Below are 13,329 nucleotides of genomic sequence, written 5' to 3' on the forward strand. Positions count from 1 at the left end.
ACACTACACTACTATGCACTACACTACACACTACTATGCACTACACGCAACAAACAAAAACACGAACGAAGAAACTTCCTAGAGTGACTACGCGCAACAGGAAAAATCCTGTGGAGTCACCCCGTGAATATCTCTCCATCCCCCTCCCCCTCCCCCCGATCCACTTTCCCTCTCTACAGCTGCCCCAAAGCCCAGGCCCATGCAAGGCCGCCTGGTCCGTCGGCCCCACGGACCCAGGCCAGACGGTGGCCACCCCCGAGCGGGAGTCCTCATGCGGGGCCACTACTCCAAGAGGAGGCGCCCTGCGGTGGCATACAAAGTTCCCATCGCTTGAGGAGCCGTCAACCCCCTTGCACGGGTGAGCACGCGTGTCTGGTGCCTGTGCGAGCGCACTTGCCCCAATTGCCTGTCGCGGGCTATACGGGGGATCTTTGCCTTTGCACTTGCCCCAACTGCCTGTCGCGGGCTGTACGGGGGATCTTTGCCTTTGCACTTGCCCCAACTGCCTGTCGCGGGCTGTACGGGGGATCTTTGCCTTTGCACTTGCCCCAACTGCCTGTCGCGGGCTGTACGAGGGATCTTTGCCTTTGCACTTGCCCCAACTGCCTGTCGCAGGCTGTATGGGGGATCTTTGTCTTTGCACTTGCCCCAACTGCCTGTCGCAGGCTGTATGGGGGATCTTTGTCTTTGCACTTGCCCCAACTGCCTGTTGCGGGCTGTACGGGGGATCTTTGCCTTTGCACTTGCCCCAACTGCCTGTCGCGGGCTATACGGGGGATCTTTGCACTTGCCCCAACTGCCTGTCGCGGGCTGTACGGGGGATCTTTGCCTTTGCACTTGCCCCAACTGCCTGTCGCGGGCTGTACGGGGGATCTTTGCCTTTGCACTTGCCCCAACTGCCTGTCGCGGGCTATACGGGGGATCTTTGCCTTTGCACTTGCCCCAACTGCTTGTCGCGGGCTATACGGGGGATCTTTGCCTTTGCACTTGCCCCAACTGCCTGTCGCAGGCTGTACGGGGGATCTTTGCCTTTGCACTTGCCCCAACTGCCTGTTGCGTCCTGTACGGGGGATCTTTGCCTTTGCACTTGCCCCAACTGCCTGTCGCGGGCTATACGGGGGATCTTTGCCTTTGCACTTGCCCCAACTGCCTGTCGCGGGCTATACGGGGGATCTTTGCCTTTGCACTTGCCCCAACTGCCTGTCGCGGGCTATACGGGGGATCTTTGCCTTTGCACTTGCCCCAACTGCCTGTCGCGGGCTATACGGGGGATCTTTGTCTTTGCACTTGCCCCAACTGCCTGTCGCGGGCTATACGGGGGATCTTTGCCTTTGCACTCGCCCCAACTGCCTGTCGCGGGCTATACGGGGGATCTTTGCCTTTGCACTTGCCCCAACTGCCTGTCGCGGGCTATACGGGGGATCTTTGTCTTTGCACTTGCCCCAACTGCCTGTCGCAGGCTATACGGGGGATCTTTGCCTTTGCACTTGCCCCAACTGCCTGTCGCGGGCTATGCGGGGGATCTTTGTCTTTGCACTTGCCCCAACTGCCTGTCGCGGGCTATACGGGGGATCTTTGTCTTTGCACTTGCCCCAACTGCCTGTCGCGGGCTATACGGGGGATCTTTGCCTTTGCACTTGCCCCAACCGCCTGTTGCAGGCTACACACAGAGACAAAGATCCCCCGTATAGCCTGTAACAGACTGTTGGGGCAAGTGCTGTTAGCGACCACCTATGAAGGCTGACACGGCACACGAGGGGGTGGGTGGCCAGAACCACGCCCGGCCGCCTTTGCCTTCCTTGTGACGGCGATTTTACACATCGCACCAGGTACTCATTTGAGGCTGAGTTGACCTAGGGGACGCCCAGGACCGGTTCAGATAATTGTCACTGGCGTTGGCCGTGAGCAGGAATCGAACTCGGGTCGCCGGGTTAGTAGCGCAGCGTAGCGCAGACTGCTACAATACCGCTCCCGTACACACACACACGTACACACACACACACAAGTACATACACACACGTACACACACACGTACACACACACAGGTACACACACACACGTACACACACACGTACACACACACGTACATACACACACGTACACACACACACACACAAGTACATACACACACGTACACACACGTACACACACACGTACATACACACACGTACACACACACGTACACACACGTACACACACACGTACACACACACATACATACACGTACACACACACACGTACATACACACACGTACACATACACGTACACACACACGTACATACACACACGTACACACACACGTACACACACACGTACACACACGTACATACACGTACACACACACGTACACACACACGTACGCACTTACACACACGTACACACACACGTACACACACACACGTACACACACACGTACACACACACGTACACACAAACATACACACACACCTACACATACACGTACACACACACGTACATACACGTACACACACACGTACATACACGTACACACACACGTACATACACGTACACACGTACACACACACGTACACACACACGTACACACAAACATACACACACACGTACACACACACGTACACACACACGTACACACACGTACATACACGTACACACACACACGTACACACACGTACACACTTACAGACACACGTACATACACGTACACACACACGTACATACATGTACACACACGTACACACACACGTATACACACGTACATACACGTACACACACACACGTACACACACACGTACATACATGTACACACACGTACACACACGTACACACACACGCACGCGCGTTAGTAACGTGATCTCCCATTCTCTTCGCAGCCTCTCCCTCTCTGTCTCTGGCCGTCTCATCGTCACCACGGCGAGGGTCGTGACCCACGTGACCCACGTGCGGCACGTGACCCACGTGACCCACGTGCGGCACGTGACCCACGTGCGGCACGTGACCCACGTGACCCACGTGCGGCACGTGACCCACGTGACCCACGTGCGACACGAAGCCGCCACCTGGAAGGAACCCGGTGCCCAACCCCCACGTGCGTTCCTCCCGGGCCACCTACCCACCTACCCACCTGCCCACCAACCCACCTACCCACCTACCCACCTCCCCACCTGCCCACCCACCTACCCACCTGCCCACCAACCCACCTACCCACCAACCCACCTACCCACCTGCCCACCCATCTACCCACCTACCCACCTGCCCACCTACCCACCTGCCCACCTACCCACCTGCCTACCTACCCACCTGCCCACCCACCTACCCACCTGCCCACCTACCCACCTGCCCACCAACCCACCTCCCCACCAACCCACCTACCCACCTGCCCACCCACCTACCCACCTACCCACCAACCCACCTACCCACCTACCCACCTACCCACCTGCCCACCTACCCGTCGTCGTCACCTGACCGTGCACCTGTGGCGGTACCTACAGCCGTACCCCGCCTCGGCCGACTCAGCCTCTAATGAGTACCTGGGGGACTGGCGTGGAGTACACATCGCCAGTGGGGGGCGTGGTGCTGCCCCCCCCCTCGTGTGCTGTCTGCATGGTCACCCTAGCCTGATGATTGGTAAACTGCGCGTTAACCTGGTCTTTTGCGTAAGAACATGGATTTCTGGTCACCTATGCGAGCCATTCACACGTTTAGCTGGTTCGCTGATTACCGGATTATCTCGTTATGTGGTTACATGGCTCTTTTGTTAACCTGTTTACCCGACCATCATGTAAAATGGTCATCCTGTCACCCGGTTGTCTCGTTACGCGACTACATTACTATCTCATTACCTGGTTACCCGGTTACTTGGTTGTCTTGTTACCGGTCACTCGACTACCTGGCTATCTAGTTACCCAGCTACCTGGCTATCCAGTTGCTCGACTACCTGGCTATCCAGTTACTCGACTACCTAGCTATCTAGTTACCCAGCCACCTAGCTATCCAGTTACTTGACTACCTGGTTATCCAGTTACTCGACTACCTGGCTATCTAGTTACCCAGCCACCTAGCGATCTAGTTACTCGACTACATGGCTACCTAGTGACCTGTTGAACTCACTCCCTGACCATTAATCTATAAACTAAATTTCTGTACCAGCTAAGGCCCCACTGAGCCGATCCGTAGCTTATTTTTCAGAAGCGGACCTGGCCATCACAAACGATAGCAGCTCAACCTAAGTGGCGGCTTATCATCGTCGTCATCAGCGTCACGTGGGAACTATAACAATATATTCCATTGCCACTGGCGTTGCTGTAGCGGCCCCTAGTGGCTGCAGATGTCACTGCGAAACTCTTAACACCGTGTACGAGGTATGTATGAGACCGTTCGGACCCAGCGGGTTGAAGTCAACGTTGATTTTTTTTTAATTCACACGCCCGTGGCGGCTGTCTGGCACAAATCTCAGAATGTTGATTTAAGAATGTATGAGTTAGGAGGAATCCGATTAGCTAGGAAGCTCTTTGATTTGTCCACAGATGTCCCAGTATGGGGCACAGAGGCCAGCGAGTTCTAACAAACACAACACAACACACGCGAGCGAGCACGTCGCAATAGGAGCGCAACATAGATCACATGGTGAGCGAGTCATTAAATATCAATAACTTCTGGTCCAACACCAATGGAGTCTAGGCTCTAAGAAAAGCTGTCTCGGGTGTGGACCAATCGAATTCAAGGACAGTGCATATTATCAGAGTTGTCTTTTTTGTTTGCATTCTGACTGCTTGTGTTGTGGTTTTTGCAAACATGATGCCTTGAATAAAGGTGTCAGTTTTTGTGTCAGTTAAAAGGGTAAAACCTATTCCTATATCAATAACTCAATTATATATAAGTCCGATTTATCGAAATTGGGCAAGGCATCAAAAAACAACAGCACATATCTACCACTCAAAGCGCCATCATCATCATCACATCGATACTCAAAACTAAAAGCACACGCAATTCTATAGTAAAATGAGATAACATAATATTAATATATTACGTAATAATATATATACACAACTCCTTAATCGCCGCGTATACACGAGTCTCTCGGCAGGGTTCGATTCTTCGCCCAGGCGGCTACCTAGCGGGCATTGTTACCACTTGTGGGCATGGATTGATGTGGCACGGCGTCGTGATCATCAACAATAACAACAACAATGCATTGCGATGTTTGCAAGTCCTTCAAGGTCCCTCGCTTTGATAGCTGTACGATTCATAAGAAAGGTTTTTGGGTTAGATCGCGTTTATTTATAAATGTGTCGTAACCCTCCACCACCCCGACACGGCCAATCAGCAAAAAGTGTCACGTTGACAAAAAGACAAATAATTCACTACTTTAGCCCACCGGTGTGTTGAAGAGTGAATCCACAACATTTACAGTTTGAGTACGACGTTTCGCTGGTAATTACATCCAGCATCATCGGGCAATTCGCCAGAATTACCAACAGCAGCAGCAGCAGCGACAGCAGTAAACCCCACTGCTCAGAGATTAAGAAACAAAATCGAGATTGAGTGAACCGGCGGACTCGTCGTGACTATCAATGCGGACCCCTTTTTTGGGGGGGTCACCATAAAAACAAAATCGTGACAAAAATCGTCAGGGCTGTTGCACCCTTGCCGGCAATCAACACAGGAGCTGTTTTAGATGTTCAAACACCATACAGACTGCATTTTGCAAGGCATCATCAAGTCCGCATTAGCCACACACGAACTTGTGGCAAAGCATACAAACAAACATGCTCTGATAATAATAATAACAACACCATATGCATTGTCTTTGTACTGTTCGCCTCTTGGCGGTGTTCTCTGGTCTAACAATTGAAGTGAGATTAGGCCATGAGGAAGGCTCCTGTCTCTAGTGTAGGCCAATCGGTGTCAAGGACAATGCATCATCATACTATCGGAGTGTGTTTTTTGGTTTGCATTTTCACCACAAGCATTGTGGCTAATGCAGACACGATTCCTTGTTAAAAGGTTTCAGTTTGGCATTTTAACATCTCAACACAGCTGTTTTGTTGCCGGAAAAAAATGGGAAAAACTATTCTCACCGGAGCATGTGTGTTTGCATGGTTTTTTTCCCGCAAATGTGTGGTTATTGCAGACTTGATGATGCCTTGCAAAAGGCAAAATCTATTCGGTGTTTGAACATCTTAACACAACTCCTGCGCTATTGTGGCCATAAAGGTTAAAAACAACAACCTATTGTTATTGCTCCATCGTTGTCGATTCGTCATCACATCCAAAAATGGGGGCATTACCTCCTGGACCAGACAAATTGAAAATAACCCAGCCAACATTCACAACAAACTTAAAGCGTAAAACGAGTCTAACGGCGTACACGCGTAGCAAATCTACGCCGGTATCTCATATAACAATAGAAATGATAAATAATCAACTTTATTTTTGCGTATACTCATGTTCGGATTTCCCCCCCCCCACCACCGTATATATCGAACTATTTTAATAGTCCTATCGATGGACTTGTGCGCCAGTCACGACCGAAGATGATGCATAATCAGGATACACACTGTGATATTATTTAACATTAATTTGCACTTTTTTCCTTTTGAAATGGTTTTTACATATATACTCTTTGGTTCTTTCGGTGGAGTCACGTAGGTATAAAATAAAATAAATCACATGTATGTTACGTACACTTTCGCTACGCCATCGCTCCCCGTGTGCTCGTTAGCGGAAGTAAAGACTTCGTTTGGAAGTTGTGTCATCATTGTTTTTGCCGTTCAACGCAAATGTAGCATTCGATGGTGCACATGGAGTGCTGTGTCCCACGGGCACGCCCCTGTCCGTCGCTGCTGTGTAGGATAAACCATCGTGACGCGAACTCCGCTCATCATCCTCGCAAGCAGCAGCCGCGGCTTTTGGTTCAACCGTCGAACAAAGACGGTCACCGCACCGCGCGCTTTCAGATGCTGTATACATTTCACTATACACTACACTATACACTACACTATACACTACACTATACACTACACTATATACCTTACTACACTATACACTACACTATACATTACACTATATACTACTACACTATACACTACACTATATACCTTACTACACTATACACTACACTATACACTACACTATATACTACACTATACACTACACTATACACTACACTATATACTACACTATATACTACTACACTATACACTACACTATACACTACTACACTATACACTACACTATACACTACACTATACACTACACTATACACTACACTATATACCTTACTACACTATACACTACACTATACACTACATTATATACTACTACACTATATACTACTACACTATACACTACACTATACACTACACTATATACCTTACTACACTATACACTACACTATACACTACACTATATACTACTACACTATACACTACACTATACACTACACTATACACTACACTACACTATATACCTTACTACACTATACACTACACTATACACTACACTATACTGCACTATACACTATACTATATACTACACTATATACCATACTACACTATACACTACACTATACCCTACACTATACACTACACTGTACACTACACTGTACACTACTATACACTACACTGTACACTACTATACCCTACACTATACACCACTTTACACCGCACTATACACTACACTACACACTACACTACACACTACACTACACACTACACCGTACACTACACTGTACACTACACTATACACTACACTATACACTACACTATACACTACACTTTTGGCTCGCCGTCGAGCAAAGGCGGTGGTCACCGCATCATCGCGCGGCGCTTTCAGAAGCGGCTTCCGCGGCCGTCTGGAACGCTCTTCCTTCCTTCCGATATCAGGAAGCCACTGGGAGCTGCGATGCACTTTGAAATCATCATCATCATCATCTCGATTGACGAACGCGTTTCTTTAGAGCTGCTTGTTGTTGTTGTGTTTAGTTTGTTGAACTTACCCCGCACCTCCAAATAGCCCGTCGAACGCGAAAGAGGTTTAACGTACATCGTGCGGAGCGGAAGTGCAGCGGTCCGAGTCGTGCTCGCTACGAACTCGGCAGAGACCCGAGATCGAATCCCGCTCACGGCGGCAGCCACCACCACCACTACCACCACTCACAGCGATTATCACCACCACCACTATCACCACTACCACCACCACCACTACCACCACCACCACTACCACCACCACCACTACCACCACCACTACCACCACTATCACCACCACCACCACTACCACCACTACCACCACCACCACTACCATCACCACCACCGCCACCACCACCACCACTACCACCACTACCACCACCACTACCACCGCTACCACCACTACCACCACCACTACCACCACCACTACCACCACCACCACTACCACCACCACCACCACTACCACCGCTACCACCACCACTACCACCACCGCCACCACCACCACTACCACCACCACTACCACCACCGTCACCACCACCACTACCACCACCACTACCACCACTACCACCACCACTACCACCACCACCACTACCACCACCACCACCACTACCACCGCTACCACCACTACCACCACCACCACCACTACCACCGCTACCACCACCACTACCACCACCGCCACCACCACCACTACCACCACCACTACCACCACCGTCACCACCACCACCACTACCACCACCACTACCACCACTCACAGCGATTATCTGAACCGCTCCTGGGGCCCCTCTCCTAGGTTGACGCAGTCTAAAATAAATCCCTGTTGCGGTAAAAAAAAAAAACATCAGCACTGGGGAGACAAAGGCGGCCGGGCACAATGATGGCTACACCCCGCCCCACCCCTCCCCCTCATAGGTGCAGTGCCGTAGCGGCCTTCGTAGGTGCTCGTCGCTACTCATCTGAGACTCAGTGGACACGTGACAGCTGCTGTTGGGTTAGATTAGACGTCGGTAACGTGCGGCTCCGGAGCCACAAACAGCGGCTCTTTAGCTGTGCGCTAGGGGCTCTTTGGCTGCGCCCTAGGGGCTCTTTGGCTGCGCCCTAGGGGCTCTTTAGCTGCGCCCTAGGGGCTCTTTGGCTGCGCCCTAGGGGCTCTTTGGCTGCCCCTAGGGGCTCTTTAGCTGGCCCCTAGGGGCTCTTTGGCTGCGCCCTAGGGGCTCTTTGGCTGCCCCTAGGGGCTCTTTGGCTGCCCCTAGGGGCCCTTTAGCTGCCCCTAGGGGCTCTTTAGCTGGCCCTAGGGGCTCTTTGGCTGCCCTCTAGGGGCCCTTTGGCTGGCCCCTAGGGGCCCTTTGGCTGCCCCTAGGGGCTCTTTGGCCGCCCCTAGGGGCTCTTTAGCTGCGCCCTAGGGGCTCATTAGCTGCGCCCTAGGGGCTCTTTAGCTGCGCCCTAGGGGCTCTTTAGCTGCGCCCTAGGGGCACTTTAGCTGCGCCCTAGGGGCTCTTTAGCTGCGCCCTAGGGGCTCTTTGGCTGCCCCCTAGGGGCTCTTTAGCTGGCCCCTAGGGGCCCTTTAGCTGCGCCCTAGGGGCTCTTTAGCTGCGCCCTAGGGGCTCTTTAGCTGCGCCCTAGGGGCTCTTTGGCTGGCCCCTAGGGGCTCTTTGGCTGGCCCCTAGGGGCTCTTTGGCTGGCCCCTAGGGGCTCTTTAGCTGCGCCCTAGGGGCTCTTTAGCTGCCCTCTAGGGGCTCTTTAGCTGGCCCATAGGGGCTCTTTGGCTGCGCCCTAGGGGCTCTTTGGCTGGCCCCTAGGGGCTCTTTGGCTGGCCCCTAGCGGCTCTTTAGCTGCGCCCTAGGGGCTCTTTAGCTGCCCCTAGGGGCTCTTTGGCTGCCCCTAGCGGCTCCCTGGCTGCCCCTAGGGGCACTTTAGCTGCCCCTAGGGGCTCTTTAGCTGGACCCTAGGGGCTCTTTAGCTGCCCCTAGGGGCTCTTTAGCTGCCCCTAGGGGCTCTTTGGCTGCCCCTAGGGGCTCTTTAGCTGCCCTCTAGGGGCTCTTTGGCTGCCCCTAGGGGCTCTTTAGCTGGCCCCTAGGGGCTCCCTGGCTGCCCCTAGGGGCTCTTTAGCTGCGCCCTAGCGGCTCTTTAGCTGCCCCTAGGGGCTCTTTGGCTGCCCCTAGGGGCTCTTTAGCTGCCCCTAGGGGCTCTTTGGCTGCTCCTAGGGGCTCTTTGGCTGCCCCCTAGCGGCTCTTTAACTGGCCCCTAGGGGCTCTTTGGCTGCCCCTAGGGGCTCTTTAGCTGCGCCCTAGGGGCTCTTTAGCTGCTCCCTAGGGGCTCTTTGGCTGCCCCTAGGGGCCCTTTGGCTGGCCCTAGGGGCCCTTTGGCTGGCCCCTAGGGGCTCTTTGGCTGCCCCCTAGGAGCTCTTTAGCTGCCCCTAGTGGCTCTTTAGCTGGCCCCTAGGGGCTCTTTAGCTGCCCCTAGCGGCTCTTTAGCTGCCCCTAGGGGCTCTTTGGCTGCTCCTAGGGGCTCTTTAGCTGCCCCTAGCGGCTCTTTAGCTGCCCCTAGCGGCTCTTTGGCTGCCCCCTAGCGGCTCTTTAGCTGCCCCTAGGGGCTCTTTGGCTGCCCCTAGGGGCTTTTTGGCTGCCCCTAGGGGCTCTTTGGCTGGCCCCTTGCGGCTCTTTAGCTGCCCTCTAGGGGCTCTTTGGCTGGCCCCTAGGGGCTCTTTGGCTGGCCCCTAGCGGCTCTTTAGCTGCCCATAGGGGCTCTTTGGCTGGCCCCTAGCGGCTCTTTAGCTGCCCTCTAGGGGCTCTTTGGCTGGCCCCTAGGGGCTCTTTAGCTGCGCCCTAGCGGCTCTTTAGCTGCCCCTAGGGGCTCTTTAGCTGCCCCTAGCGGCTCTTTAGCTGGCCCCTAGGGGCTCTTTGGCTGCCCCCTGGCGGCTCTTTAGCTGGCCCCTAGCGGCTCTTTAGCTGCGCCCTAGGGGCTCTTTAGCTGCCCCTAGCGGCTCTTTAGCTGGCCCCTAGGGGCTCTTTAGCTGCGCCCTAGGGGCTCTTTAGCTGCCCCTAGCGGCTCTTTAGCTGCGCCCTAGGGGCTCTTTGGCTGCCCCTAGGGGCTCTTTGGCTGGCCCCTTGCGGCTCTTTAGCTGCCCCTAGGGGCTCTTTGGCTGGCCCCTAGGGGCTCTTTAGCTGCCCTCTAGGGGCTCTTTGGCTGGCCCCTAGGGGCTCTTTAGCTGCCCCTAGCGGCTCTTTAGCTGGCCCCTAGGGGCTCTTTGGCTGCCCCCTGGCGGCTCTTTAGCTGGCCCCTAGGGGCTCTTTAGCTGCGCCCTAGGGGCTCTTCAGCTGCCCCTAGCGGCTCTTTAGCTGCGCCCTAGGGGCTCTTTGGCTGCCCCTAGGGGCTATTTAGCTGGCCCCTAGGGGCTCTTTGGCTGGCCCCTAGGGGCTCTTTGGCTGCCCCCTAGCGGATCTTTAGCTGCCCATAGGGGCTCTTTGGCTGCCCCTAGGGGCTTTTTAGCTGCGCCTTAGGGGCTCTTTAGCTGCTCCCTAGGGGCCCTTTGGCTGGCCCCTAGGGGCTCTTTGGCTGCCCCCTAGGAGCTCTTTAGCTGCCCCTAGTGGCTCTTTAGCTGGCCCCTAGGGGCTCTTTAGCTGCCCCTAGTGGCTCTTTAGCTGGCCCCTAGGGGCTCTTTAGCTGCTCCTAGGGGCTCTTTGGCTGCCCCCTAGCGGCTCTTTAGCTGCCCCTAGGGGCTCTTTGGCTGCCCCTAGGGGCTCTTTGGCTGCCCCCTAGCGGCTCTTTAGCTGCCCCTAGGGGCTCTTTGGCTGCCCCTAGGGGCTCTTTAGCTGCCCCTAGGGGCTCTTTGGCTGGCCCCTAGCGGCTCTTTAGCTGCCCTCTAGGGGCTCTTTGGCTGGCCCCTAGGGGCTCTTTAGCTGCCCCTAGCGGCTCTTTAGCTGGCCCCTAGGGGCTCTTTGGCTGCCCCCTGGCGGCTCTTTAGCTGGCCCCTAGGGGCTCTTTAGCTGCGCCCTAGGGGCTCTTTGGCTGCCCCTAGGGGCTCTTTGGCTGGCCCCTTGCGGCTCTTTAGCTGCCCCTAGGGGCTCTTTGGCTGGCCCCTAGGGGCTCTTTAGCTGCCCTCTAGGGGCTCTTTGGCTGGCCCCTAGGGGCTCTTTAGCTGCCCCAAGCGGCTCTTTAGCTGGCCCCTAGGGGCTCTTTGGCTGCCCCCTGGCGGCTCTTTAGCTGGCCCCTAGGGGCTCTTTAGCTGCGCCCTAGGAGCTCTTTAGCTGCCCCTAGCGGCTCTTTAGCTGTGCCCTAGGGGCTCTTTGGCTGCCCCTAGGGGCTATTTAGCTGGCCCCTAGGGGCTCTTTGGCTGGCCCCTAGGGGCTCTTTGGCTGCCCCCTAGCGGATCTTTAGCTGCCTATAGGGGCTCTTTGGCTGCCCCCTAGCGGCTCTTTAGCTGGCCCCTAGGGGCTCTTTGGCTGCCCTCTAGGGGCTCTTTAGCTGGCCCCTAGGGGCCCTTTAGCTGGCCCCTAGGGGCTCTTTAGCTGCCCTCTAGGGGCTCTTTAGCTGCGCCCTAGGGGCTCTTTAGCTGCCCCTAGGGGCTCTTTAGCTGCGCCCTAGGGGCTCTTTAGCTGCCCTCTAGGGGCTCTTTAGCTGCCCCTAGCGGCTCTTTAGCTGCCCTCTAGGGGCCCTTTGGCTGCCCTCTAGGGGCCCTTTGGCTGCGCCCTAGGGGCCCTTTGGCTGCCCCTAGGGGCTCTTTAGCTGCCCTCTAGGGGCCCTTTAGCTGCGCCCTAGCGGCTCTTTGGCTGCGCCCTAGGGGCTCTTTAGCTGGCCCCTAGGGGCTCTTTAGCTGCCCCTAGCGGCTCTTTAGCTGCCCTCTAGGGGCTCTTTAGCTGCCCCTAGGGGCTCTTTAGCTGTCCCCTAGCGGCTCTTTGGCTGCCCCCTAGCGGGCCCTTTGGCTGCCCCCTTGCGGCTCTTTGGCCACGTAGTTACGAACCAGAATCTTTATTTTGACCGCAGGAATCCGAAGAGCTTCCAAGCTCTTTGTCACAGATGCCCGGCATGGGCGGGTCGGCGAGTTACAACAGCAAAGCAACGCGAGTGGAGCGCACGAATAGAGCAAACGGTAAGCAAGTCACCTAGGGGTGGTGGGTGGGGGGTCAGACATTTGTGACGATGTGTGACGAGGGTGGGGGAGGTTTGAGAAATGTGACGTCACATCAAAATGCGCAACTTTATAAATAAACGTAGACAAACACGTTCTACTTAAATTTCGATTTAAAGCTTTCGTGACTGCAAGGATTCATCTTCTTTGGTTCTTTCGGGTAAAGTCACCACCACCACCACCACGTAGAATGAGAATAAAATAATAAATTGATAAAAATAAAATAACACAATAAAATTCTCACGACGTTTCGACCT

The 13,329-nt window shown here is 54.5% G+C and overlaps 1 protein-coding gene across 1 annotated transcript in view; it reads left to right on the plus strand.

Moving 5' to 3' along the window:
* Positions 1–6,728, plus strand: part of LOC116956546 (uncharacterized) — a 33,735-nt gene extending 27,007 nt beyond the window's left edge. The window contains exons 4-5 of the mRNA XM_076054550.1: positions 180–358; positions 2,854–6,728. Of these exons, the coding sequence (XP_075910665.1) occupies positions 180–358; positions 2,854–2,906 (232 nt within the window). The 3' untranslated portion in view covers positions 2,907–6,728. The remainder of the gene's footprint in view (positions 1–179; positions 359–2,853) is intronic.
* Positions 6,729–13,329: the final 6,601 nt, after the last annotated feature.

This window comes from Petromyzon marinus, chromosome 66, assembly GCF_048934315.1.
Source record: "Petromyzon marinus isolate PM22_M1 ecotype Great Lakes invasive population chromosome 66, UKy_Petmar_22M1.pri1.0, whole genome shotgun sequence".
NCBI classification, from domain to species: domain Eukaryota; kingdom Metazoa; phylum Chordata; class Hyperoartia; order Petromyzontiformes; family Petromyzontidae; genus Petromyzon; species Petromyzon marinus.